The 27,147-nt window shown below is 43.1% G+C and overlaps 1 protein-coding gene across 1 annotated transcript in view; it reads left to right on the top strand.

The window, feature by feature from the left end:
* Positions 1–27,147, top strand: part of LOC140453932 (dynein axonemal heavy chain 6-like) — a 306,453-nt gene that overhangs the window by 212,678 nt on the left and 66,628 nt on the right. Inside the window, exons 14-17 of the mRNA XM_072548792.1 lie at positions 1,218–1,324; positions 3,578–3,750; positions 12,010–12,351; positions 19,876–20,272. Coding sequence (XP_072404893.1) covers positions 1,218–1,324; positions 3,578–3,750; positions 12,010–12,351; positions 19,876–20,272 — 1,019 coding nt within the window. The remainder of the gene's footprint in view (positions 1–1,217; positions 1,325–3,577; positions 3,751–12,009; positions 12,352–19,875; positions 20,273–27,147) is intronic.

Here is a 27,147-nt window from a genome sequence, read left to right as displayed (position 1 = left end):
TGGGAATGGGGGCTAATTGTGGAAACGGATATGCTAAACCATATAGCACTGTGGGTGAGATATTTTCAAGAAGTAGTAGGTGGTGTGCCATTCCTGAATTGAAGGGACAGGACTGTTGTAGTGAAGGACTTGCCCAAATCTGGGAGGAGCTTCCATCATCTGTGCGGCACAGTGGCTCAGTGGTTAGCACTGCTGCCTAACGGCACCAGGGGACCCGGGTTCAATTCCCACCTTGGGCAACTGTCTGTGTGGGATTAGAGCATTCTCCCCGTGTCTGCATGGGTTTTCTCCAGGCACTCCGGTTTCCTCCCACAGTCCAAAGGTGTGCAGGTTAGGTGAATTGGCCATGCTAAGTTGCCGGTAATGTTACATGCATTAGTCGCGGATGAATGTAGGAGAATGGGTCTGGGTGGGTTGCTCTTCGGAGGGTCGGTGTTGACTTGTTGGGCCAAAGGGCCTGTTTCCACACTGTAGGGAATCTAATCTAATCTAATCATTTGACTGCAAATTGGAGCAAGTTCAAAATAGGGGCAGTTAGAGAGAAGGAGCTGAGTCAACCCAATTTTATGACTCATTACAGATAACCTACACCAGTTTTCCAGGCACAGATAGGGTAGAACTGAATTCAATGTATTAACTTCAATATTTATTTTGATCAAATGCATCAGCTTTATTCCAACCTAGACAGTGCATCAGATGCATCTCTCTGTAGAATGTGAAACAGCACAGTGCTTATTTTGATGGACTGTGACCTTGTCTGACTGTCCAACTGAATTTGTGAGGGATCCATTAAAGATACTTTAGAGATTGTAATGAAGGTGCACCTCATAGAATCTGAGTTCCCTCATTGAGGCTGTTAATCTGATCCAATTAGGGAGCCCCTGCTGACAGATATAAACAGGTGTGTCCTCACACCTGCGCACACACACACCATGGGTGCTGGAGTAAAAATAAGCACTACCGCAGTTAGGCGGTAGTGTGGGAGTAAAGGGGAAAAAAAGAAAAAATAAATTAAAAAAATAACAGTGTCAGAGATTCTATTTGCTCTGAGGGAGATGGACCAATGTCAAATACTATGCTCATGTAAATAAAGGGTGACTTAGTGATGGCATATCAGCCTCTGGAGAGTTATTTCAGCTATTCAGCAGATATTTTAAAATTCTGGTGAGGTGGTGAGAATAACTTCTTGATTAATATGCCTGTGTGATTCTTTAAAGTTATAGGTCAGAGTACAAGAAACCTGTACAATTTACATTGTCCCCCACCTCAGAAGATTTGTGGTTTCACATACAAAGCATAATCGGAAAACTGGAATATACTGTTGGTAAGAAGCAAATCATTAACAAATATAGGTTAAATTAATTCACATATACTTGGCTTTGTGAGGAGGGGTACTGAATACAAAAGCAAGCAAGTTACAAGAATGATCATATCTTAAATTATTATAAAGTAATGATAAACCATTACAAATCATTACTTAGGTTGCTGCTGCACAATACAGTGTCATGGTAGTAATATCACTGGACTCATAATCCAGGGGACCAGCCTAATGTTCTGAATTTGAATCCCAGAATTGTCGTTGGCGGACTTTAATTCAAAATCAAAAAGTGTGGTGCTGGAAAAGCACAGCAGATCAGGCAACATCTGAGGAAACAGGAGAGTCGACGTTTTGGGTATGAGCGCATCATTAAGAATGTTGGGAGCAAAGGGGACTGACAGATAAATAGGGTGGAGATGGGGCTGGAGATAAGGTAGATGGAGCAGGAGGGTGATGGTGATAGGTTGAGGGGTGTGGAGCGGGTAGGTCGGAAGGAAGATCGATAGGTAGGACAGTTCAAGAGGCTGTGCCGAGTCGGAGAGTTAGATCTGGGATGAGGTGGGGGAGGGGAGATGATGGATCTGGTGAAATCAATGTTTATGCCGTATGGTTGGAGGGTATGAGGCGTTCTTCCTCTAGGTGTCAGGTGGCTTGCATTTGGCTGTGCAGAAGGCACAGGACTTGCATGTCCTTGGCAGAATGGGATGGGAAGTTGAAGTGGTTGGCCACAGGAGATCCGGTTATTTTGTTCTCTGAAATGTTCCACGATTTGGCATCCTACTTCCCAAATGTAGAGGAGACCACATCGAAAGCAACTGACACAGTAGATGAGGGAACATCTCTGAGACACATGCCCCAAACAACCCCGCCGCCCTATGGTCGACCACTTCAACTCCCCCTCCCACTTCGCCAAGGACATGCAAGTCCTGGGCCTCCTCCACTGGCAGATCCTAACCACCTGACGCCTGGAGGAGGAATATCTCATCTTCTGCTTTGGGACCCTCCAATCTCAACTTCACCAATTCTTCATCTCCCGTCCCTCCACCTGATTGCAGATCTAACCCTCCAACTCGGCACCATCCTCTTGAACTGTCCTACCTGTCCATCTTCCTTCCCACCTATCCACTTCATCCTCCCCTCCAACCTATTACTATCACCCCCCACTGCATCTACCTATTGCCTTCCCAGCTACCTTTCTCCCACCACCACCACCACCACCCGCACTCCCTCCTATTTATCTCTCAGCACCACCACCCCAACCCCCACTCCCCACCCCCCCCCCCCCCCCCCGCCCCCCCGCCCCAATTCCTGGTGAAGGGCTTATGCTCGAAACATTGATTCTCCTGCTCCTCAGATGCTGCCTAACCTGCTATGCTTTTTCAGCACCACACTTTTCGACTTTGACTGTCCAGCATCTGCAGTCCTCACTTTCTCTCAAAGCTTTAACTTAAAGTGAATTAATAAATTTGGAAGTGAAAACTAGTTTTATTAATGACAATTATCAATGGTCACTGTTGAGAACTCTATATTAAAGGAAATCAATTTTCTGTCCTTAGTTGGTCTGGCCTATATGTGACTACAGATTTCTTAACTGCCTTCTGAAACTTTCAGCTGATAGCCAGTTAGAGGTGGGCAACAAATGCTAAGCTTGCTAATAATGCCCACATCCTCATAATGGAATAAATGTTTTTAAAAAATAAATAATTCTGGGCACCGGACTTGAAGTACTATTCCAGAACCTTGGAGAAGATGTAGAGGAGATCAACCCATGATGAGAAACTTCAATTCTGTGGAGAAATTGTAGAAATTGGGAATATTTTCTTTAAAGCAGAGCAAGTTAAGGGGAGATCTAATCAAGGTACTTAAATTATCAGTGGTGGATCAAGAAGGGGGAAACTGCTTCATTTCTCATCAATTTAAAAGCCATGGATTTATACTGAACTGGCTGTAGGGAGGAGACAGTGCACTGAAGAAAGATTATTTTTCGTGTGTGTGTGTGTGTCTGTCTGTCTGTCTGGGCTTGCAGCCGAGGATTGGTGACTTGTGTGAGGAGAGGGGAGACGACCCAAATCTGTGGAACCACAAGTCAGTAGGAACTTCCTGAAAGAAAAGCCAAGAATAGCATTTATTCTCCTTAGATATGATTTTAAAATATTTGTGATAAGAAAACAGTTAATCAAGGGATCATTTTGTCTGATTATTGAATAACATATTGTGTGTAAAATCCAACCAATCCAATTTGTATCTTTGTAATCTTAGGCAAGCTGATTGCCTTCATCGATGAGCCTCGCTTGTCCACGTTTAACTCCCATTCTCTGTATGAACTGAAACTCTCTGATGAGACGGAACTGGAAACAAAACGGTCCAAGGAAAAGAAGCTGTTGCTCAACCCTGACAGACTGTTTGGGCAAGATCCACACTACCAGAACCAAGTAAGATTATGTCTTCCTCTTTCTATGACTATTTTCTGAATGATTTTAGTCAGATTATTTCATGCTATTTGGGTTGTAGGAGGGTAATGGGTCAGGTGGGTGGGGCATTGTTGGGTTTATGGAGATAGTGGGGGTGAGGATTGATAGGGTAGGGGAATAGGGGTCAGGTTGGGGTTGTCAGTGATTCAGGGACCAGTTGTGAGTCAGGGGTTCATTTTAATAGTTATTAAGGCGTTAGAGTTTTTTTTTACTTTTCCTGAATAACTTTTAAGTTTAAGTGAGTTGGAACCTTCTGAAGTGTCTGAAGTCTCAGCTGTAGGGCAGGTACAGATCCGAAAACTGTTTGTTTGTGTCAAACAACACATCAATTCGGCTGTTCACACCAGACCATGCTTGTAAAGCGTGCAACACAGTGTGATTGTGAATGTGACTTTCGAGAAGGTGTTCAACATATATTGCTTGGAAAATGAAGGAATCAAAGGGTGGCAGAAGTGGGAACAGGGTGCTGAGTTAGATGATCAGCTATAATCATATTACTATTTAAATAACTCCACAGGCACCAGTACCCCATCACCAAGTCACCCTTTATTTACACGTGAACAAAATCTCAGACATTCCTATTTATATCTGAGAGCCAGGGCTCCCTGATTGTACCAGGTTAATAGCCCCAATTAGGGAACTCCGATTCTATGAAGTCCACCTGGCTGACTTATTACAATCAGTGCAAATATTAATATAACAGGGTCCTGATCCTTGCCGAGAGAAAGAACATGTACATATGTGGTGCCTGTTTAAGCGCAACAAAATAGGTGATAGCATTTACTAGTTCATTTCTTGGGGCAAAACCCTGACTAATCAGGGCTTATCTGCTTGGTTTAAAATTTAAACAAAGCCTGCTTCTTCACTGTCAACCATAATTTTTTTTAACGATGCTCAATGTTTATGCCACAAGCTAACTATTCTGTCTCTCTCTCTCTTTCTCTCGCTTTGTTTTCTCATGTCTTTCTGTTTCTGCCACCCATGCAAGCTGTTATTTATCACTGTGATTCATTTGTCCTTGAATTCTAGCTTGTTGAATTGAATAACTTGATAAATGCGGCCTTGGTGCATGTGAGAACATATAGTCAAAGCTTTGAACGTTTCTGTATCATGGTGGAGCAAGCTATGGAGTTGGACTTTGAGACTTCTGTGAAGCAGCATGACTGGACTCCACAGGAATTCAGGATCATGTTGCAGGTGTACAATGAGCACATAATGGACATGAGAAACATGATCGTGGAGAGACGTGTGCGCATGATAAAGGTGTTAAGCCGACAGTTCCAGGCAGACTGCCTGCCCTATTCCGAAGCAGTGGTCAATGCATTGCAAACCCATATGATAAATTATGCTCACAAGAAGAATCTTGGGCTGATGGCTGTGAGTATCTATTCATTTATCTTTCTGACTAGTTATTTCTGCTCCTGGTATTGCAAATCTTGGTGATGTGGTTTGCAGTTTGCCAATTGCTCTGCTGAATCTCTCCAGCTCTCTTTCCAGGTAAACTAGGGAGGTGCTTCATAATGGAGTGGAAAGGGGAAGGGTAGAAAGACTGCTGCCTTCATGACGCTTCTGAGTTTACTCTGGGGAATGATTGAAGCTGTTAAGTGATCACTTAGAAGCCATTTAGGAATCTCATTCTGCTGTCAGCAGGTTGCTGGGGCCATGTTATGTGGATACAGTGCCAGGTGAATGGTTGAGTGTGTACCTGTGGCCTGTTGAGGTGCTGTGGCTGTTACAGTCCCCTAAAGCAATAACATGTGCTGTGGATAAAGGGGAACTAATGGGTGTGTTATTCTTAAATTTCCAGAAGGCATTTCATAAAGTGCCATGTCAATGGTTATTATGGAAAGGAAAATGCCCATAGTATATGAGATAGCATATTGGCATGGACAGTAGAACTGGTTGGTTAACAGGATGCAAAGACTAGGCATAAATTGATCTTTTATTTAACTTCTTTGCCATTTTACACAGAAAACTACAGCACAGAACAGGCCCTTTGGCCCACAATGTTGTGTCGAGGATTAGCCCTAATCTAAAATAAAATAACTGAATCTACGTACCCCTCAATTCACTGCTGTCCATGTGCATATCCAGCAGTCACTTAAATGTCCCTAATGACTCTGCTTCCATGACCACCGCTGGCAATGCATTCCATGCATTCACAACTCTCTGCGTAAAGAACCTACCTCTGATGTCTCCTCTATACCTTCCTCCTGATACCTTAAACAAGGACCCCTCATGCCAGTGAACCCTGCCCTAGGGAAAAGTCTCTGGCTGTTGACTCTATCCATGCCTCTCATTACCTTGTATACCTCGATCAGGTCACCTCTCTTCCTCCTTCTCTCCAGCGAGAAAAGTCCGAGCTTAGCCAATCTCTCTTCGTAAGACAAGCCCTCCAGTCCAGGCAACATCCTGGTAAACTTTCTTTGCACCCTCTCCAAAGCCTCGTATCTTTTCTATAATAAGGTGATCAGAACTGGACACAGTATTCTCACCAGGGTCTTGTAGAGCTGCAGCAAAACCTCGTGGCTTTTAAACTCGATCCTACTGTTTATGAAAGCCAAAACAATCCTATCCATTTGGGTGGCAACTTTGAGGGATTTATACACTTGAACACGAAGATCCCTCTGTTCCTCCACACTGCCAAAATTCCTGTCTTTAATCCTATATTCAGCATTCAAGTTCGACCTTCCAAAATGCATCACTTTGCATTTATCCAGGTTGAACTCCATCTGCCATTTCTCAGCCCAGCTCTGCATCCTGTCTATGCCGCGTTGCAGCCTGCAATAGCCCTCAACACTATCAACGACACCTCTAACCTTTGTTGGCTCCCTATTTTCTGGCTCCCTATTATTATTTCCCCAGCCCCATTCTCAAAGGGACCAACTTTGGCATCTCTCTTGCTTTTTACATTTTGCTGTCCACTTCGATATTACTTGCAAGCTCAACATTTCCCTTCTCCCACTTTTTGTTTGGTCATCTTGTGTTGGTTTTTAAAACACTCTTGTTCCTCTGGCTAACCACCATTGTCTCACAAAGGAAAGTGTCAGTAAGCCCTCCTCAGCCAGTGGATTCCAGCTTCAGCTTAATATAATGGTCAGCTCCAAAGATCTAAACCCCCCTCCTAGTAGCCAATCCCATTTACTCCACAGGCTTCATACTGCCCAAAGACCTTACCTTATCTATCTATTTGTACCTACACTTGCTTTGGCATGTGATGTGACTGTGCCTGGGGTCGTCATTTACAACATCCTCACCCCTCATACTTGACAGTATTTAACTGAAGGAATGAAATATGTGGCTTGGGTTTCAGTTTGTGGAGCACTGACATCAGTACGAGGGCTGAAAAGTGCTGTTTTGATGCGGTGGTGAGCAGGGAAAATGGATGGCTCTTGAATGCCTGCAGTATTCAGAAAGAAATTGAATTTATGGCCTAGGTCTACGTCGTCTCAACTTTGATCTCTTGCCTCCACTATTTAGTTTAGAATTCTCACTACTTCCCTGTTTATCCAGCATGGTTCAGGTGAGAGCCATCCAGTACAGATCCCACTTCCCCTCGTGCTGGTGCCACTTCTCACAAAATAGTCTTTGAGCTACACATTCATCTTTCTAATTCAATTTGCCCTATCCCAATTGGCACATGACTTGGGTAATAGTGCATCATGACCTTTGAGGTTCTCTTTGATCATTTGGCACCTAACTCCTGACATTGTCTATGTAGACACTCCCTCTTGGTTCGGCCTATATAATTAGTACCTACGTGGATGCTCTCCCCTCACCCTGCAAATTCCCCTCCAGACTGTTGTCTTGATTTTTAATTAATCTACTGCTAGAGATTGAGTATAGGTTTTTACAACCTGTTTTATTCCAATGATGTGAGGAGAGATCTCACTCAGTTGTAAACTGAAGCAAAACTCTAAAACAGAAAAAAAGTTGAGTTTCTTGTACTATTCTCCTATTAACATTCCAATCTCTTTCTGTGCACAACAAATAAAGAGCTGTCCCTCAGGGTTAATGTGTTAAAGACTCCTTCACCCAGCTAGGGGATAAACAACCAGTCTCACCTTGGATGTTGCAGTCTCTTCCCTTATCAGCATCTTCCTCCATTTTCTGCTTCCAAGCCATTCTTAGAATTTTTTTGTTAATACTGTCTCCATATTACACAAATGTCTATAAACACTAAACAATAAGCTACATAAAGTTCACTCCACACAAACTTAAACCCCTGCCTTTACTTCTAGTATGCAAATATCACTTAACCCTGAGAATAGAAATCTACAATTTCCTTCCACAAGTCCCAAGAAAGTGTCTCAAACCCTGGAACCAAACAAGCATCACTTGCTCTTTGCTGCAGGAACAGTTTCAATCTCTCTGACTATAGCAATGTTTATTGCCACTATATTCTTTTTCTCTCCCTCACTTGAATGGTTCCATGGTCAGTTAGCACAGCCACCCTCACCCTGAAAGAGCTTCAAACTTGTGGCACAATGGCTGCGGCTGCTGAAACTGCTCAGACTTCACATAGGGCAGCAATAGTTTTCCCAGACAATGTGAGCCATGGACCCCCAAAGACCAGTAAGGTCCACCCGGACAGCAGGGAAACGGAGTCTGGTGGCACCCAGAAAGAAGAACAGGCTGGAGTGGAGGAGGCGGCAGCCAGCGGAGAGACACAGCAGCTGATCCTAGCTCTAGCCGAACAGATGGAAGAAATGGAGGAGGAGGTAATCAAGCAGGCAGAGGAGTGGATACCTGTTAAAAACAGGAAGAGGAAATCTCACCAGGCTCCCAAAGCCCCCCAGCAAAAGGGGAAAAGACAGCTGCACGAGGGAGGGACGGCCAGCTCTTCGGAGGGGGAAGATGGACGCAAAGAAGGCCATCACCACCAGAAGAAGAGACAGAGCGCCGTCGGTAAAGAGGAGGGCTTTTCCTCCCAACCAGGAAACAATGGACCCCCCGAAGTCCACCCTCCACCCAGTGAGAACCAAGAGGTACCCACTGGCCCACAACTACAGGCAACCGAGATATGTGATCCTCTGACAGTCCCACTGTCAGACACAGAACTGGACAGGGAGGACCCTTGCCTTGGCTCAATGACACCAGAGCGGGCAAATGACCCCAGTGAGGAGCTGGATAGCTACCTCAGCCCAGCGAAGGTCCAGCAGTTCGTGCTAACCATGGGGATGTAGACAAGCTACCCCAGGGACAGGACAGTCAAATGAACAATGGTAACCCCATAAACTGGGGGTTAAAGAAGTTTCAATTTGTTTTCATATAACAGGGCACCCAATCTTCAGGGTTCCGCTGAGGCCACAGCAAAACACCAAGAGACTGGATAGTTAATAAATGTAACTGTTAATAGGATAACTGTGAATTTGATTAATTCAATTTGTTCTTTGTAATGTTAAGACATGCAATGTATATAACTATGAACGACATGGAAAAATTGTACAAGTACCAGAGATTTATTTATATGAATAAAGTATATTTTGAAATAAAAAAAAATAAAAAAAAAAAGCTGCTATCTCGGACCCAGTGAGGTCTGCAGATGCTGGAGATCAGAGTTGAGAGTGGCTCAATGGCTCCTGATGAAGGGCTCTGGATGAAGGGCTCTGGCCTGAAATGTTGATTTTCCTGCTCCTTGAATGTTGCCTGACCTTCTGTACTTTTCCAGCACCACACTCTCAACTGCTATCTGTGATCCTCCATATGTTACCGTTGTGGTCTATCTTCTCCCCTGCCATCCTGAGTGGGTTTTAATTAGCCACCTAATTATTTTATTCAATTATATCTATACTTATTTTTTTTTCATGAACATTACCATCAGTTGCTATACTCTGTTGATCATCATTACAATAATTTAGAAAAATAAACCCAAGTCATCTAGAGTCATAAGGTCGTATAACATGGAAACAGACCCTTCAGTCCTACTTGTCCATGCTGACCAAGTTTCCCAAACTAGACTAGTACCATTTGCTTGCATTTGGCTCATATCCCTCTAAATCCTTCCTATTTGTGTACCTGTCTTCAAAATATTGTCACTGTACCTGCATCTCCCACTTCCTCTGGCAGTTCATTCCACATGTGAACCACAATCTGTTTCAAAAGGTTGCTCCTCCATTCTATTTAAATATTTTCCTCTCACCTTAAAATTATGCCCTCTAGTTTTGAACTCCCCAACTCTAGGGAAAAGACCTTTGCTATTCACTTTATCTGTGATTCTCGTGATTTTATAAACCCCCATATAGTCACCACTCAATCTCCTATGCTCCTCCGAAGCAAGTCTCAACCTATCCAGTCTTTCCCCATAACTCAAATGCTCCAGTCCCTGCAACATCTGAAGCTTTTCCAATTTAATAATATCCTTCCTATAGCAGGCTGACTAGGACTGTCCACAGGACTCTAAAAGTGGCCTTACCAACATCCTGTACAACTTCAAAATGACATCCTAACTCCTATACTCAACGGTTGAAGCAATGAAGGCAAACTGAAAATGCTGTCATTGCCACCTTGTCTACTTATGATGCACTTTCAATGAACTGTGTACCTGAACCCCTACGTCTCTCTGTGCGACAACACTACCCAGGGCCACAATCAATTGCATATACTTGTCAAATAAATAGGTGAAAGTGAGGACTGCAGATGCTGGAGATTAGAGTCGAGAGTGTGGTGCTGGAAAAGCACAGCAGTCCAGGCATCCGAGGAGCAGGAGAGTTAACATTTTGTTGATTTCGAAAAGCCCTTCATCAAGAATTCTGATGCTGCCTAACCTGCTGTGCTTTCCAGCACCACACTCTCGACTCATCAAATTATTCTTCTAAAAGAGAATACGAATCAATTCTTGAAAGCTGAAGATTTAGAAAAAGAAAATAACGTAAAAATAATTGAGCATCTTTTCCATATCCTCTCCTGACTCCCTTAATCACCTAACTCTAGCACTCGATTGTAGTCTCCCTCCTGATGGTATAGCACTGTGACAGTAACTCTGGTCAGCCTGTCCTGGTGGTGGGATAGTACATAGCCAGAGAATGATGATGGTTGTATCTGGGACCTAGCTTATAAAGAATGATTCCTTGAGTGTAACAATACTACCTGATCACTCTGTGTGGGCATCAGTTTCTATGGGCATCCTTCCCCATATGGTATTATTACTCCGACTAAAGCAGAAAAGAAGATTGATGAGAGTGAATCTGCCGAAGACATTTCAGTGGGTTCCAAGGAGTGTGACCACAATCTAGACCATGCTGACAGAGGGGAATATTTCCCCATTTCCCCATGGTACTTTGCTGCTCATCATTGTTGGAAATCATTTGATAAATCCAATTCTGAAATACAGCCTTTTACCATACAGCTCTGCTATGGTTATCTTAACAATGTCACATTATGTAAGATGGGACCTTGGTTCACATTGAGTTTAGCGCCGGTGGAAAGATTTCTCTGTCTGCTGGTTAGAAGAGACCTTGGTGTCATGCATTCCCAAGACTGATACTTTGTTAAGCATAATAAATTCAAAAAGAAATCATCAAAAGAAACAGCTTAAGACATTATCACCCTGAGGAATTGGAGATTTTGTTTATTCACTCATGCAATGTGGGTGTCGTTGGCTGGGCCAGCACTTATTGTGCATTCGGCAAAAGTGAGGACTGCAGATGTTGGAACCCAGAGTCTAGACTAGAGTGGTGCTGGAAAAGCACAGCAGGTCAGGCAGCATCTGAGGAGCAGGAAAATCGACGTTTTGGACAAAAGCCCTTCACCAGGTCAGGGCAACTGGGTTCCTTCCCTCCAGGACATTAGCCAATTACAACAATCTGCAATGCTTTCATGGTCATTGTCAGAAGTCACACAACGCTAGGTTATGGTCCAACAGGTTTTTTTTGACATCACAAGCTTTCAGAGTGCTGCTACTTCATCAGATGAGGCCTGATGAAGGTGCAGCACTCCAACAGTTAGTGATTTCAGATAAACCTGTTGGACTATAACCTGGTGTTGTGTGACTTCTGACCTTGTCCACCCCAGTCCAAAACCAGCACCTCTACATTATGGCATTCATAGTCATCAATACACTATTAATTCCAGATTTTTATTGAATTCTCACCCATCGTCTCTGATTACTAATCCAGTGACCATACTGCTAGGCCATTGCTTCACTGTATTGCTGCATTGTTGACTACAAGCGAGAATGTGACTGTATTGATATTGTTAAAATACTTGCTTTATTTCTAGGTCATTGCAGATGCTATCCAAAGACTTGATAAGGAACCAGACACTATTGATTTGTTTGGGGAGCACCTGATGTTCTTGTCTCACATCGGGGCAGATATGCCCATGTTGGAAAGAGAGTTTTCAGCTGTGACTCAATTTTATGCCATTGCCAAAGAGTTTAATGTCCCTGTCCCTCCTGAGGAACTGGCTCTCTACCAAATCTTGATTCCCAGTTTCCAGAACTTAAAATCCAGTGTACTCTACTCTGAGGCCATGAAAGACAGGAACATCATCAAGTTCCAAGCTAATCTGGAGGATGACATCAGTAACCTTTACTATGAATTGCTACAAGTGAAATATAAGGTAACTCACCAGGGAACTGTGGGGCTGCGTGTTTTGGTCAATGGTACTTCCACATGTATTATTTCAATTTGAAAAGCTGATTGTTGGAGAATCTGAATGCATAAACTAGTAAAACCAATAAACAAATTCAGAACTACTGCTAACTTGACACGAGCACAAATAAAATGTAGCCCTATAGTATGAATTCAGGAGATAGCATTGTGATACAGATTCATTAAGGTGTAGATGGCAATCATAAGCAGCTCAGTAGGCAGTACTCTTATCACTGTATTGATGGTCATGGTTCAAACATGAGGAACAAGGAAATGGCAGAGGGGTTAAACAGACACTTTACATCATTCTTTATGGTGAAAGATACTTCGAGCATCCCATTAATGTGAAACAATATGCAGGAGGAATTAAGTACCTGGATAGATTGGGTAGAATTTTCTCCTCCCTGCTATGGTGGTAAGTAATAGAGTCATAGAGTCATAGAGATGTACAGCATGGAAACACACCCTTCGGTCCAACCCGTCCATGCCGACCAGATATCCCAACCCAATCTAGTCCCACCTGCCAGCACCCGGCCCATATCCCTCCAAATCCTTCCTATTCATATACCCATCCAAATGCCTCTTAAATGTTGCAATTGTACCAGCCTCCACCACTTTCTCCGGCAGCTCATTCCATATACATACTACCCTCTGCGTGAAAAGGTTGCCCCTTAGGACTCTTTTATATCTTTCCCCTCTCACCCTAAATTTATGCCCTCTAGTTCTGGACTCCCCAACCCCAGGGAAAAGACTTTGTCTATTTACCCTATCTATGCCCCTCATAATTTTGTAAACCTCTATAATGTCACCCCTCAGCCTCCGACGCTCCTGGGAAAACAGCTCCAGCCTGTTCAGCCACTCCCTGTAGCTCAGATCCTCCAACCTGGAAACATCCTTGTAAATCTTTTCTGAACCCTTTCAAGTTTCACAACATCTTTGCGATAGGAAGGAGACCAGAATTGCACGCAATATTCCAACAGTGGCCGAACCAATGTCCTGTACAGCTGCAACATGACCTCTCAACTCCTGTACTCAATACTCTGGCCAATAAAGGATTGCATACTAAATGCCTTCTTCATTATCCTATCTACCTGCGACTCCACTTTCAAGGAGCTATAAACCTGCACTCCAAGGTCTCTTTGTTGAGCAACACTCCCTAGGACCTTACCATTAAGTGTATAAGCCCTACTAAGATTTGCTTTCCCAAAATGCAGCACCTCGCATTTATCTGAATTGAACTCCATCCGCCACTTCTCAGCCCATTGGCCCATCCGGTCAAGATCCTGTTGTAATCTGAGGTAACCCTCTTCGCTGTCCACTACACCTCCAATTTTGGTGTCATCTGCAAACTTACTAATTGTACCTCTTATGCTCGCATCCAAATCATTTTTGTAAATGACAAAAGGTAGAGGACCCAGCACCGATCCGTGTGGCACTCCACTGGTCACAGGCCTCCAGTCTGAAAAACAACCCTTCACCACCACCCTCTGTCTTCTACCTTTGAGCCAGTTCTGTATCCAAATGGCTAGTTCTCCCTGTATTCCATGAGATCTAACCTTTCTAATCAGTCTCCCATGGGGAACCTTGTCGATCGCCTTACTGAAGTCCATATAGATCACATCTACAGTTCTGCCCTCATCAATCTTGTTTGTTACTTCTTCAAAAAACTCAATCAAGTTTGTGAGACATGATTTCCCACGCACAAAGCCATGTTGACTATCCCTAATCAGTCCTTGCCTTTCCAAATACATGTACATCCTGTCCCTCAGGATTCCCTCCAACAACTTGCCCACTACCGAGGTCAGATTCACCGGTCTATAGTTCCCTGGCTTGTCTTTACCGCCCTTCTTAAACAGTGGCACCACGTTTGCCAACCTCCAGTCTTCCGGCACCTCACCTATGACTATCGATGATACAAATATCTCAGCAAGAGGCCCAGCAATCACTTCTCTAGCTTCCCACAGAGTTCTCGGGTACAATTGATCAGGTCCTGGGGATTTATCCACCTTTAACCCTTTCAAGACATCCAGCACTTCCTCCTCTGTAATATGGACCTTTTGCAAGATGTCACCATCTATTTCCCTACAGTCTATATCTTCCATATCCTTTTCCACAGTAAATATTGATGCAAAATATTCATTTAGTATCTCCCCCATTTTCTATGGCTCCACACAAAGGCCGCCTTGCTGATCTTTGAGGGGCCCTATTCTCTCCCTAGTTACCCTTTTGTCCTTAACTTATTTGTAAAATCCCTTTAGATTCTCCTTAATTCTGTTTGCCAAAGCTATCTCATGTCCCCGTTTTGCCCTCCTGATTTCCCTCTTAAGTATACTCCTACTTTCTTTCTACTCTTCTAAGGATTCACTCGATCTATCCTGTCTATACCTGACATATGCTTCCTTCTTTTTCTTCACCAAACCCTCAATTTCTTTAGTCATCCAGCATTCCCTGTACATACCAGCCTTTCCTTTCACCCTGACAGGAATATACTTTCTCTGGATTCTTGTTATCTCATTTGTGAAGGCATCCCATTTTCCGGCTGCCTCTTTGCCTGCGAACATCTGCCTCCAATCAGCTTTCGAAAGTTCTTGCCCAATACTGTCAAAATTGGCCTTTCTCCAATTTAGAACTTCAACTTTTAGATCTGGTCTATCTTTTTCCATCACTGTGTTAAAACGAATAGAATTATGGTTGCTGATCCCAAAGTGCTCCCACAGTGACACCGCAGTCACCTGCCCTGCCTTATTTCTCAAGAGTAGGTCACGTTTTGCATCTTCTCTAGTAGGTACATCCACATACTGAGTCAGAAAATTGTCTTGTACACACTTAAGAAATTTCTCTCCAAATAAACCTTGAACCCTATGGCAGTCCCAGTCTATGTTTGGAAAGTTAAAATCCCCTACCATAATTACCCTATTATTCTTACAGATAGCTGAGATCTCCTTATAAGTTTGTTTCTCAATTTCCCTCTGACTAATGGGGAGGTGGGGGTGGTCTATAATACAATCCCAATAAGGTGATCATCCCTTTCTTATTTCTCAGTTCCACCCAAATAACTTCCCTGGATGTATTTCCGGGAATATCCTCCCTCAGCACAGCTGTAATGCTATCCCTTATCAAAAATGCCACTCCCTCTCCTCTCTTGCCTCCCTTTCTATCCTTCCTGTAGCATTTGTATCCTGGAACATTAAGCTGCCAGTCCTGCCCATCCCTGAGCCATGTTTCCGTAATTGCTATGATATCTCAGTCCCATGTTCCTAACCATGCCCTGAGTTCATCTACCTTCCCTGTTAGGCCCCTTGCATTGAAATAAATGCAGTTTAATTTATTAGTCCTACCTTGTCCCTGCCTGCCCTGCCTGCTTGACTCACTTCTGGTCTCAGCTGTACCCATCTCAGATCGATCTCTTTCCTCACTATCTCCCTGGGTCCCACCAAGCAGTACTAGCAAATTTCCCTGCCAGTATATTAGTCCCCTTCCAATTTAGGTGCAATCCGTCCTTGTACAGGTCACTTCGACCCCAAAAGGGATTCCAATGATCCAAAAATGTGAATCCTTCTGCCATACACCAGCTCCTCAGCCATGCATTCATCTGCTCTATCTTCCTATTCCTGCCCTAACTAGCTCGTAGCACTGGGAGTAATCCAGATATTACTACCCTTGAGGACCTCCTTTTTAAATGTCTGCCTAACTCTCTGTAATCTCCCTTCAGAATCTCAACCTTTTCCCTTCCAATGTCATTGGTTCCAATGTGGACAATGACCTCCTGCTGGCCCCTCTCCCCCATGAGAACATTCTGCACCCTCTCTGAAACATCCTTGATCCTGGCACTAGGAAACAACTCACCTTTCTGATTTTTCTTTGCTGGCCAGAGAAACGTCTGTCTGTCCCTCTGACTACAGAATTGATCTCTTGGAAGCCGACATACCCCTCGTTGCATTAGAGCCAGTCTCAATACCAGAAACTTGGCTGTTCGTGCTACATTCCCCTGAGAATCCATCACCCCCTACATTTTCCAAAACAGCATACTTGTTTGAAATGGGTATATCCACAAAAGACTCCTGCCCTTGGTGCTGACCTCTCTCACCCTTCCTGGAGTTAACCCATCTATGTGACTGTATCTGAGACATTCCCCCCCTTCCTATAACTGCCATCCATCACATACTGTTGCTGTTGCAAATTCCTCATCGCTTCTATCTGTCTCTCCAACCGATCCACTTGATCTGATAAGATTCGCATCCAACACCATTTATGGCAGATATAATCCGCAGTAACCTTTAAACTCTCTTTTAAACTCCTACGTCTGACAAGTAGTACATATCACTGCAAAGGCCATTTTTGCTTCTTCACAATCTACAAACCCAGAAAATAACACCGTCTTATTCCTCTACAAAACACTGCCCCAGGTTAAATTAATGGTTACGGTTTATATTTTAAGTTTAATCAAGAGACTTATCTCCAAAAACATATAATCAAGAAAGAATCCACTATACTCACTACTGCAGCCTTTCTCTTGGACAGACTTAAAACAACAATTAACTTATCTGATTCTGTGCTGTGACCTTCGCCCAACAGTTCCTCCAAGATTTAGTTGTGTATTTCACTGTTTGTTAATTTTCCCAGATGCACTCCGATGTCCAGCGATACACGAATTCAAACAGCAAAGGCGGTAACTGTGCAGGTTCTCTCTCTTCTCTCTCTCTCTCTATGGTGAGAAAGCTGGGAAAATAAGGAGGGAATGAAAAATATCAGAATCGTGACATCAAAAAAAATTTGTGTTTTCCCCTCAGGCCTTCATTGACAACTTTAGAATCGCACCATTCAGCAGTGACTACCTTATTTGCAAAATTTCCATTTCATCAAAGCCCCAACTCTCCTTGTTTACACATCACTTCTAATTCTCCTCTCCTTCCCTGGGAAATTAGATGACATAAATTCCCGACATATAAATTCGAGTAGGTGCAGCTCACTGATTGTTTATCCTGGCCATCATACACATGTTTTCTCAAAACATTGTCCCTGCATGTCCCATGGCCAACTCAGTCCTTGGCCACGCAAGTCAGCAGCAGCAAGCCATGAGCTTCACCACATGGACCGATTCACACACCACCTCAGGCCTGCAACAGTTTGGAGCTTAGGAGACCCAACTGATTTCTGTACTTCTTCCAGGCTGCTTTGCATACAGGGACAGACATGCATCTGATATATCTGCAGGAGATGCATTTTATATCTCTTAGCTTGTTTCCTTGGGACTCATACACTTTACACTTACTTGGAGGCTACCAGTCTCTGCCAATGTCGCAATGCTTTCTCAGTACATACAATGACTTCATCACTTTCTTACAGGCTATCAGCTTCTGTGTGGGTCACAATCCATTCTTAATGTAAGGGTCTGTACTGCTTCTCTCTTACAGACTGCCAGCTTCTATGGCTTGCATTTGTTTTGCATAGAGTGAGAGGCAGGTAGCTCATTATGGTGAGGAGCACTGAACACACAAAGTGTGGAAATGTCTCTGTACGGTACTGTAAAAACAATGACTGCAGATCCTTTCAATTTCCTCAATGCCATTTCCCTACTAATACTGATTTACTCTGTCTTATCTAATCTTTATCTCTTCACATAGAAGTTATTACAAGCAGTTGCTTGTTCTTGCAAGCATGCTTTCACAATCTATCCCCACTCTTTACCAATCTCATAGCCTTCCTTTGCTAAAATCTAAACTGCTTCCAATCCTCAGGTCTGTTGCTTTTTTTTTGGAGAATTTATATACTCTTTTCCTGGATGAATTAGTTGCTGAAATAGATAAAAACAGATTTGATTTGGTTGGATTATAGAGAAGTGGATATGGGATGACCAGGGATGGAAACTGAATATCCAGGATTATTCAGAATTTAGGAATAATAGACAAAAAAGGCTTAATATTATTCCTAATTTCCATGGTTAGCCATGGCCAGGCTACCTTTATCTTTCCCGTTTTATGTTTGTACCAGACAGGAATAGACAATGGTTGCATCTCTTTCATGCAGTCTTTAAACGTTTGCCTTTGCCTAACCACTGTCATCCTGTGGAGTAACCTTCCCAAATTTATCATCGCCAGCTTATGTCTCATGCCATTGTCAATTTTTAAAATTTAGATTCAGGACTGTAGTCTCAGAATCAACTACATCATTCTCCACCTTAATGAGGAATTTAATCTTATTATGGTAAATCTTCCCCAAGGTACCTCGCACAGCTGCATTGCCAATTATTCCTTTTCTTTACATAATGCCCAATCAAAGATTTCTTATTCAGTGGTTGATTCCTCAATGCATTAACCCAGAAAACCATTTTATACACTCTCCAGGAATTCCCTCCTACAATATTGTTCCCTATTTAATTTGCCCAATCTAGACAGAGGCTAAGGTTGTCCATAAATACAGCTGTTTCTTTATTCCTTCCAACTCTAATTTCCTGTTTACAGTCTTTTTCAACTTTGCCACTGAAGTTTTGGGGTCTGGATAAAACGTCCATTTTTTTTTGGCTCTCTATATTTCTAAGCTCAACTCATATAGATTCCATTTCAATATCCTTCTGCACTATTGCTTTTATGTCTTCTTTAATCCCGCCTCCTTTTCCTTTTCATCTTTTCTACCAAAATACTGAATACTCCTAGATATTCAGTTCCCATCCCTGGTCTCCTTGCAGCCATGTCTCTGCAATCCAAACTCTGTTATACCTGGTTCTATCCAATTGCATAACTAATTTATCCTCTTTATTACAAATGATTTGTGTGGTAAGATACAAGGCCTTAAGGCCTTGTCTTTTTAACATTCTTTGTCTAATTCTCATTGCATTGCACTGTGGCTGTGTTTAATTCTTGCCCTTGAATTCTCTACCTATCACTTTTCTTATTTCCCATTCTGTCTTTTTGTTTAGCTACTGATCCAGATAGTGCATTCCAGGCACAAAACCACTTGCTGTGAGTACTAATATTTTTATTTTACATTCTTCCCTGCAATGTGGGCAATCTCACATTTTCCCACGTCAGGCTGCAATTGCCAAATTTTTTTGTACTCACTTAAACTATCTCTTTTCACACACTTTGTGACTCCTCACAACTTGCTTTTTCTATTTATATTTGTATCATCAGCAAAAATGACTGCAGTACAGTTTGTTCCTACCTCTAAGTCATTAATATAGATTCTAAACACTTTGGACCCAGCATTAATCTCTGTGGCACTCTACTAGTTAGTTTTCTACTTGAAACTGACCATCAATGCCACATACAGTTAAAGACAACCTTCCTGTAATGGAGTCGCAATCATCTTCTGTCGTAAACAAAGTTTTTCACCGTGTCTCAGTACACGTGACAATAGATTAAGTAATCAATCAATCTGGAATATGGAGCTTTTGTCCATGTTTAGATGTTTATTTTAAAGATGCTACATAAATGTAAGATGTTGCAGGTGATGAAATTTGAAGCTGATCCATTAATTTGTTGTGATTTTCCAGGTAAGAAATCCCACACTTCTCCAGTCAGAGACATCTCCACAAAAAGCTCTAGAAGACATTAATGCCTTGATGGCTGAAATCTCAACAATAGCCAGTAAGGCACGAAGCTACAGCAACTATCAAGATCGTTTCTGCACTACGGACAACACAGGCACCTCCACTGCCAGCAGTATTCACACCTTACAGAAGTGTGGAGGGAAGAGCACTCAGGCTCTGAATGTGCTGCTGTCTGAAACTGAGTATGAGTTAATGTTGAGGAAACTGCTGTGGGAGTCGAAGGGTGAATGGGAGAAGCTGTACTCGCATTGGACTGACACATTGTTTAATGAACTGAATGTGGACACGATTCAAAAGGATGTCAACAGGTTCACACAGACAATCTACATGTTGGAAAAAGGTTGGTGTTTCATAACCTGCTTTTGTAGACATATTTGCTTTTTATTTCCCGTGCTAAAGAATACAAGATGAGAAGCACCGTTGTCTGTCAGTGGACTGTTCCATATTCCCAAGTTGTTAATGCTACATGGCTCCTTGCTGACCATTATCTTGCCCAAATGGCTGTCCTTCATCCATAAGCCTACACTAAGTGTTGTCATGCTGTCTGGCCAAGGGGGCCATTTCAGCAGAGCTGAAACCAGTGACATGCCAGCAGATGTCTCTGGAGCTTCGTGAGGTGCAGGTCCCTTGGATGGTTAGGTTTCCTACCTTTCCCTGGGAACAGGGGCTGAAATAATTTTTTTCCTCCATTCAGGCAACTCTGTTGAGACTGGTTCACACAGCACAGACCAGTAGTCAGCATATGAGCATCCTGCTCTATACTTCTCAGTACCACAGATAAATTAATAACTTATATCCTGATGGAACCTTTCTCAAACATGACATATTAATTTTGCTGGATTCAGTAGAAAGATGCACTTTCAATAATTAATTAAATCATGGCAGAAAGGTCAGGCATCAGAGATAATTGGCAAAAAAGGACCATTAAAGGGTTACAAGAAATAAAAGGCAAAATTAATTACTCTTTACTTAAGTGCACAAGTATTAGGAGCAAAATAGATGAATTAATGTCACACATACAGATTAACAGGCATGATTACATAGCCATTACAGATTCAGGGTTTCAAGGAAATCAAAGCTGGGAACTAAATATTCAGGACTTTGTCGCTTTTCAAATGGAACGTAAGAAAGCAAAGAGGGGTGGGGGGAGGGTTGGCATTGTTGGTATGGGATGGAATAAGTAGGATAGCTAGAAATGACCTTGGAAGATGTAGAATCCATACAACTGGAGGTAAGAAATATAAAGCAAAGAAGACACTGCTCAGGGGAGTCCATAGGCCCCTAACTGTAGCTATACAGTGGGACAGAGAATAAATCAGCAGGTAATGAGGGCAGTACGTTAACCACGGGTGACTTTAATCTTCATTTAGATTGGGATAGGAAGATCAGATGAGGTAACCATGAGGAACAATTCATGGAGTGTATTTGGAACAGTTTCCTCAAACAATATTTGTGGATGCAGCCTGGGAGCAGGCTATTTTTGATCTGATATAATGAGGCAGGTTTAATCAATAACAGGGTTAGCACAGGGATTGCTTAGTTCTGTTGGTTAGATGCAGTGTCCAGTGATGCCAAAAGCATGGATTCAATTCCTATTCTGGCTGAGGTTACCATGAATGTTGTTCTTGCTCTTTGTCTGTGGTATGGTGACCCTCAGGGTAAACTCACCACCAGTGGTCTTGCCCTAATATGAGAGCAACCCTATGGTCCTCTGGGACTATGGCAACATTATTTAATAAATGATACTAGAGTAAAAGATCCCATTGGAAACGTAACATGGTAGAATTTAGCATTCAGTTTGAGAGAGAAGAACTTGGGTTGGAAACAACTGTGCTAAACCTAATTAAGGATGATTACAAAGGAATGAAAGCAGAGCTGGTTGGAGTGAGCTGGGAAAGATGTTAGCAGCATAGACAATTGCAGATATTTAAGAAAAGCTTACAAAAAAGACTTTTCCAGGGAAAAAGAAGAATTCCATGAAGTGTATGCCAACAATGGTCAACCAGGGATGTGAAAGTTAGCCTCTGATTGAAAGAAAAAAAATAAACAATGTAGTAAAGATTAGGGGAAAGCCAGAGGATTTGAAAAGTTTTAAAAACAAACAAAAATGACCAAAAAAAGAGGGAGAAAATAAACGTTGAAGATAAACTTGCAAATAATATCAAGATAGACAGCAAGAGCTTCTTTAAATATATAAAAAGGAAGAGAAGCCAAAGTGAACACAGGCCCTTTAGAGAATGAGGCTGGGGAAATATTAATGGGGAATGAGGAAATGGCAGAGGAGTTGAATTAATACTTTGCATCAGTCTTCATAGCAGCAGACTCTTCATAGCAGCATTCCAAAGCTACAAAATACTCAGAGTCAGAAAGCAGAGAGAAAATAAATACAGTAACTATTATTAGAGAAAAAAGAGGAAAAGGGAAATGAATGGGAGTAAAGACTAGAGGTTGCCTGGATCTGGTGAGATGCATTCTAGGATATTAAAGGAAGTAGCTGCAGTGATCGTGGATGCACTGGTGGTAATCTTCCAGGAATCCTTAGATCTTCACAAAAACTTAAATTCTGGAAGAGTCTCAGAGGATTGGAAAACTGCCAATGTAATACATATTTTTAAGAAGGGAAGGAGAGAACACACAGGTAACTCTCGGCCAATTAGCTTAACATCTGCTATTAGTAAACTGTTCAAGTTTATTATAAAGGATGTAATTGCTGAGAATTTAGAAATACATAAAAAGACCAGAATAACATAACCATCAGAAATAGGATCAGGTGTAGGCTATTCAGCCCCTCAGCCCTGCTCTGCCAATAAGCCAGATCATGGTTGATCCAATATTCCTTATTTTCACTTTTGTGCATTTTCCCCATGACCCTTGACCACTTACTGATCAAGAATCTATCTATCTCAGCCTCAAACATACACAAGAAATCTGCACCCACCACTCTCAGTAGCAAGGATTTGCAGGACTCCTAACTCTCTGAGAGGAGAAATTCCTTCTCATGTCAGACCGAAATTGGTGCCCCTTTATCCTGATGTGATACCCTTTGGTCCTAGACTCTACAATGAGGGGAAACATTCTCTCAGCATTGACCTTGTCAAAGCCCTTAACAATCCGATATGTTTCAGTGAGATAATTTCTCATTCTTCTAAACTACAGGGAGTAGAATCCCAATGTGTACAACCTTTGCTCATTAGACAACTTCTCCATATTAGACATCATCCTAGTGAATGTGCTCTGAACTCCTTATATAACAGGGACCAAACCTGCTCATAGTACTCCAGATATGGTCTCACCAGCACTGTGTAACACTTCCCTCACCGTATCCTTCCATTTCTTTGAAATAAGGGCCAACTTTCCATTAGCCCGTCCTGATTACCTACTGCACTGTGTGCTAGCTTTTTGTTAGTTGTGCATAAGTAACTCCAAGCTCCTTTGTGTTGCGGCTTTCTGCAGTTTTTCTCCAATTAAATAATACTCCGTTCTTTTGTTCCCCCTTCCAAAACGAACAACTTCATATTTTCCCACATTGCATTCCATTTGCCAAATGCTTACCCACCTACTTAATCCATCAATATCCCTCCCGAAATGGAATGCACCCCTCTCTCGACCTGCCTTTCCAATGATCACCTGCAAATTTGCCTGCAGCACATTTGCTTCATTCCTCCAAGTTATTAATATGCATTGTAAACAGTTGTGGTCCAAGCAGTGATCATTGAGGAACCTCAATGATCACTGGTTGTCAATCTGAAAAAGAACCCATTATGTCCTCTCGCTGTTTCCTGCCTAGTAATTCTCTATCCATACCAATATACGAACTCTAACACCGTGGGTTCTTACAACTTAACCTTTTATCAGGTACCTTTCAAATGCCTTCTAGAAGGTTCATCTATTGCGTTTCTCTCTATTCACTCTGGTTGAAACTTCCTCAGGAAACTCGAATAAGATGATTAGAAATTATTTTCCATTCATGAAGCCATGTTAACTCTGCTTGTTTAGGTTATGGTTTTCCAAATCTTTTGCTATTCCTTCATTGATAATTGGTTCCAATACTTTTCCAACATTATAGGGAGAGGCCGGACAGGCTGGGGCTGTTCTCCCTGGAGTGTCAGAAGCTGAGGGGTGACCTCATAGAGGTTTATAACATCATGAGGGGCATAGAAAGGATAAATAGACAAGGTCTTTTTCCTGGGGTGAGGGAATCCAGACCTAGAGGGCATAGGTTTAGGGTGAGAGGAGAAAGATATAAATGGGACCTAAGGGGCAACTTTTTCATGCAGAGGGTGGTGCATGTATGGAGTAAGCTGCCAGAGGAAATGGTGGAGGTTGGTACAATTAAAATATTTAAAAGGCATCTGGATGGGTATATGAATAGGAAGGGTTTACAGGGATATGAGCCAAGTCTTAGCAAATGGGGTTAGATTAATTTAGAATATTTGATCGGAATGAATGAGTTGGACCGCAGAGACTGTTTCCGTGCTGTACATCACTATGACTCTAATCAGCCTGTAATTACCTGTTTTTTTGGGATCTCTTTTGGGAACCTAGGATGCAAGCCATTACAGCCAGGGGACTTATTGCCCTTTAGCTCCATTAGTGTCTTATACAACTTCTTTACTGATGGTGATTGTACTTCCTTCTTCCCCCATATTGTACAGTATCAACAGGATGTTCAAAGTATCTGATGCAAAATATCTCTTTAGCTCCACTGCCATTGTCTTGTTCCTCGTAACTATCTCCCGGGGCTAACATTCACTTTAACCTCTCTCTTCTTTTGTAATATATTTAAAGAAGCTTTTATTGTCAGTTTTGCTATTCCCCGCTAATTCGCCCATGGTGTTTGAGGTGTTATGGAGAGGATTGGCTAACTAAGAAAAGAGACATGGGAGAAAATGAGCACTGCAGATGTTGGAGATCAGAGTCAAAAAATGTGATGCTGGAAAAGCACAGCTCTTCAGGCAGCATCCAAGGAGCAGGAGAATTGACGTTTTGAGCATAAGCTCTTCATCAGGAATGAGGGGGTGGCCTACGGGGGCTGAGAGATAAATGGGAGGGGACTGGGGGAAAGGTAGCTGAAAATGCGATAGGGAGATGAAGTTAGGGGTGAAGGTGATAGTTCAGAGAGGAGGGTGGAGTGAATAGATGGGAAGAAAAATGGACAGATAGGATAGGTCAAGAGGTTGCTGCCGAGTTGGAAAGTTGGATCTGGGATAAGGTGGGGGGAGGGGAAATGGGGAAACTGGTGAAAGTCACATTAATCCCATGTGGTTGGAAGGTTCCAAGGTGGAAGAGGAGGCTTCTCCCTCCAGGCATCGATGGTAAGCACTTGCTGGTGGTGGAGGAGGCTCAAGATCTGCACGTTCTTGGTGGAGTGGGAGGGACAGTTAGTGTGTTCAGCCACGGTGTGATGGGGTTAAACATTCCACAAGTAGGTGTCCTGTCTCCCCAGTGTACAGGAGACCACATTGGGAGCAATGGATTCAGTAGATGAGGTGTGTGGAAGTGCAGGTAAATTTCTGATGGATGTGGAAGGATCCTTTGGGGATTTGTATGGAGGTGAGGGGGAAGGTGTGGGGCAGGTTTTGCAATTCCTATGGTGGCAGAGGAAGGCACCAGGAGAGGAGGGTGGGTTGGTGGGGGGTGTGGACCTAACAAGGGAGTCGCGGAGAGAATGGTCTCTCCGGAACGCAGATAGGGGTGGGGAGGGAAATAAATCACTGGTGGTGGGGTCTGTTTGGAGGTGGCAGAAATGGCAGAGGATTCTGCAATGCATTCAGAAGTTTGTGGGGTGGAAGGTGAGGATTAGGGAGTTCTGTCCATATTGTGGTTGGAGGGGTGGGATTCGAGGGCGGAGGTGTGGGAAGTGGATGAGATGCGATGGAGGGCATCATCGACCATGTGGGAGGGTTAAATAGTGGTCTTTCAGGGAGGAGGCCATCTGGTATATTCTGTGGTGGAATTAGTCCTCCTGGGAACAGACGCGGAGGAATTGGGAATAAGGGATGGCATTTTTATAGGAGGCAGGATGGGAGAAGGTGTAGTCCAGGTAGCTGTGGGAGTCGGTGGGTTTGTAGTGCATGTCCGTGTCGAGTCGGTCACCGTTAATGGAGATGGTGAGGTCCAAGAAGGGGAGGGAGGTGCCCAAGATGGTGCAGGGTGAATTTGAGGTCGGGGTGGAGCGTGTTAGTGAAGCTAGTGAATGTTCAACCTCCTCGTGGCGCCGATGCAGTCATCGGTGTAGTGGAGGAAAAAGTGGGGATGGTGCGAGTGTAGCTGTGGAAGATGCACTGTTCCATGTACCCAATGAAGATGCAGACATAGCCGGGGCCCGTGCGGGTGCCCTTTGGTCTAGAGGAAGTGGAAGGATTAAAAGAAGAAACTGTTGAGAATGAGGACCAGTTCAGCCAAACGAGTGAGAGTGTCAGTGGAAGGGTACTGGTGGGGATGCAGGAGAGGAACAAATGGATCAGGAGGTCATGGAGGAGGTGGAGGATGTGGATGGTGTCCTGAACGTAAATGGGGAGTTCCTGGACTAAGGGGGACAGGACGGTGTCAAGGTATGCAGAGAGAAGTTCAGTGGGGCAGGAGTAGGCTGAAACAATGGGTTGACCGGGGCATTCAGGCTTGTGAATTTTAGGTGGAAAGTAGAACTGGGCAGTGCAGGGTTCCCAGACTATGAGGTTGGAGGTGGTTGGGAGATCGCCTGAGATGATGAAGTTACGTATGAGGTTCTTAATAGAAGAGACAGTCAAGATAAGGTTCACTAGGCTGATACAGGGTATGGAGGGACTGCCTTACAGAGGGTGGTTGAGTAGTTTAGGCATTTTCTGATTGGAGTGTAAAAGAATGAGGTAACCTGATAGAGTTGAAAGAAAACAACCTTTCTTACAATGTGGGAGAGCACTGGAACTTAACTAATTGGTGCTGATGGTCAATTAAAATGCATTTGTCCTTGCTGTTGTGCTTTTCTGATGGAGTTCTCAGCCCTTTATATCAACTACATTCTCATCAAGTGTCAGGACTTGCTGGTCGGTGGTGATCACAGGGAGCCACCATTATCCAGCAAATATGGTCTACATTCCCCAGCATGACAAGTGCCTGTTCCATTGTGTATCATGTCATAAGCTTGCTGGCCAATTTGGCAATGGTGGATCCAAACGTTGTTTCATGATATTGCAGGAAATGAGTAAAATTTACCTTCTAAACAGTTTTATGTGC

This window comes from Chiloscyllium punctatum, chromosome 3, assembly GCF_047496795.1.
Source record: "Chiloscyllium punctatum isolate Juve2018m chromosome 3, sChiPun1.3, whole genome shotgun sequence".
Classification (NCBI taxonomy): Eukaryota; Metazoa; Chordata; class Chondrichthyes; order Orectolobiformes; family Hemiscylliidae; genus Chiloscyllium; species Chiloscyllium punctatum.
The sequence above is the reverse complement of the archived record's forward strand: the minus strand, read 5'-3'. Positions and strand labels throughout refer to the sequence as shown.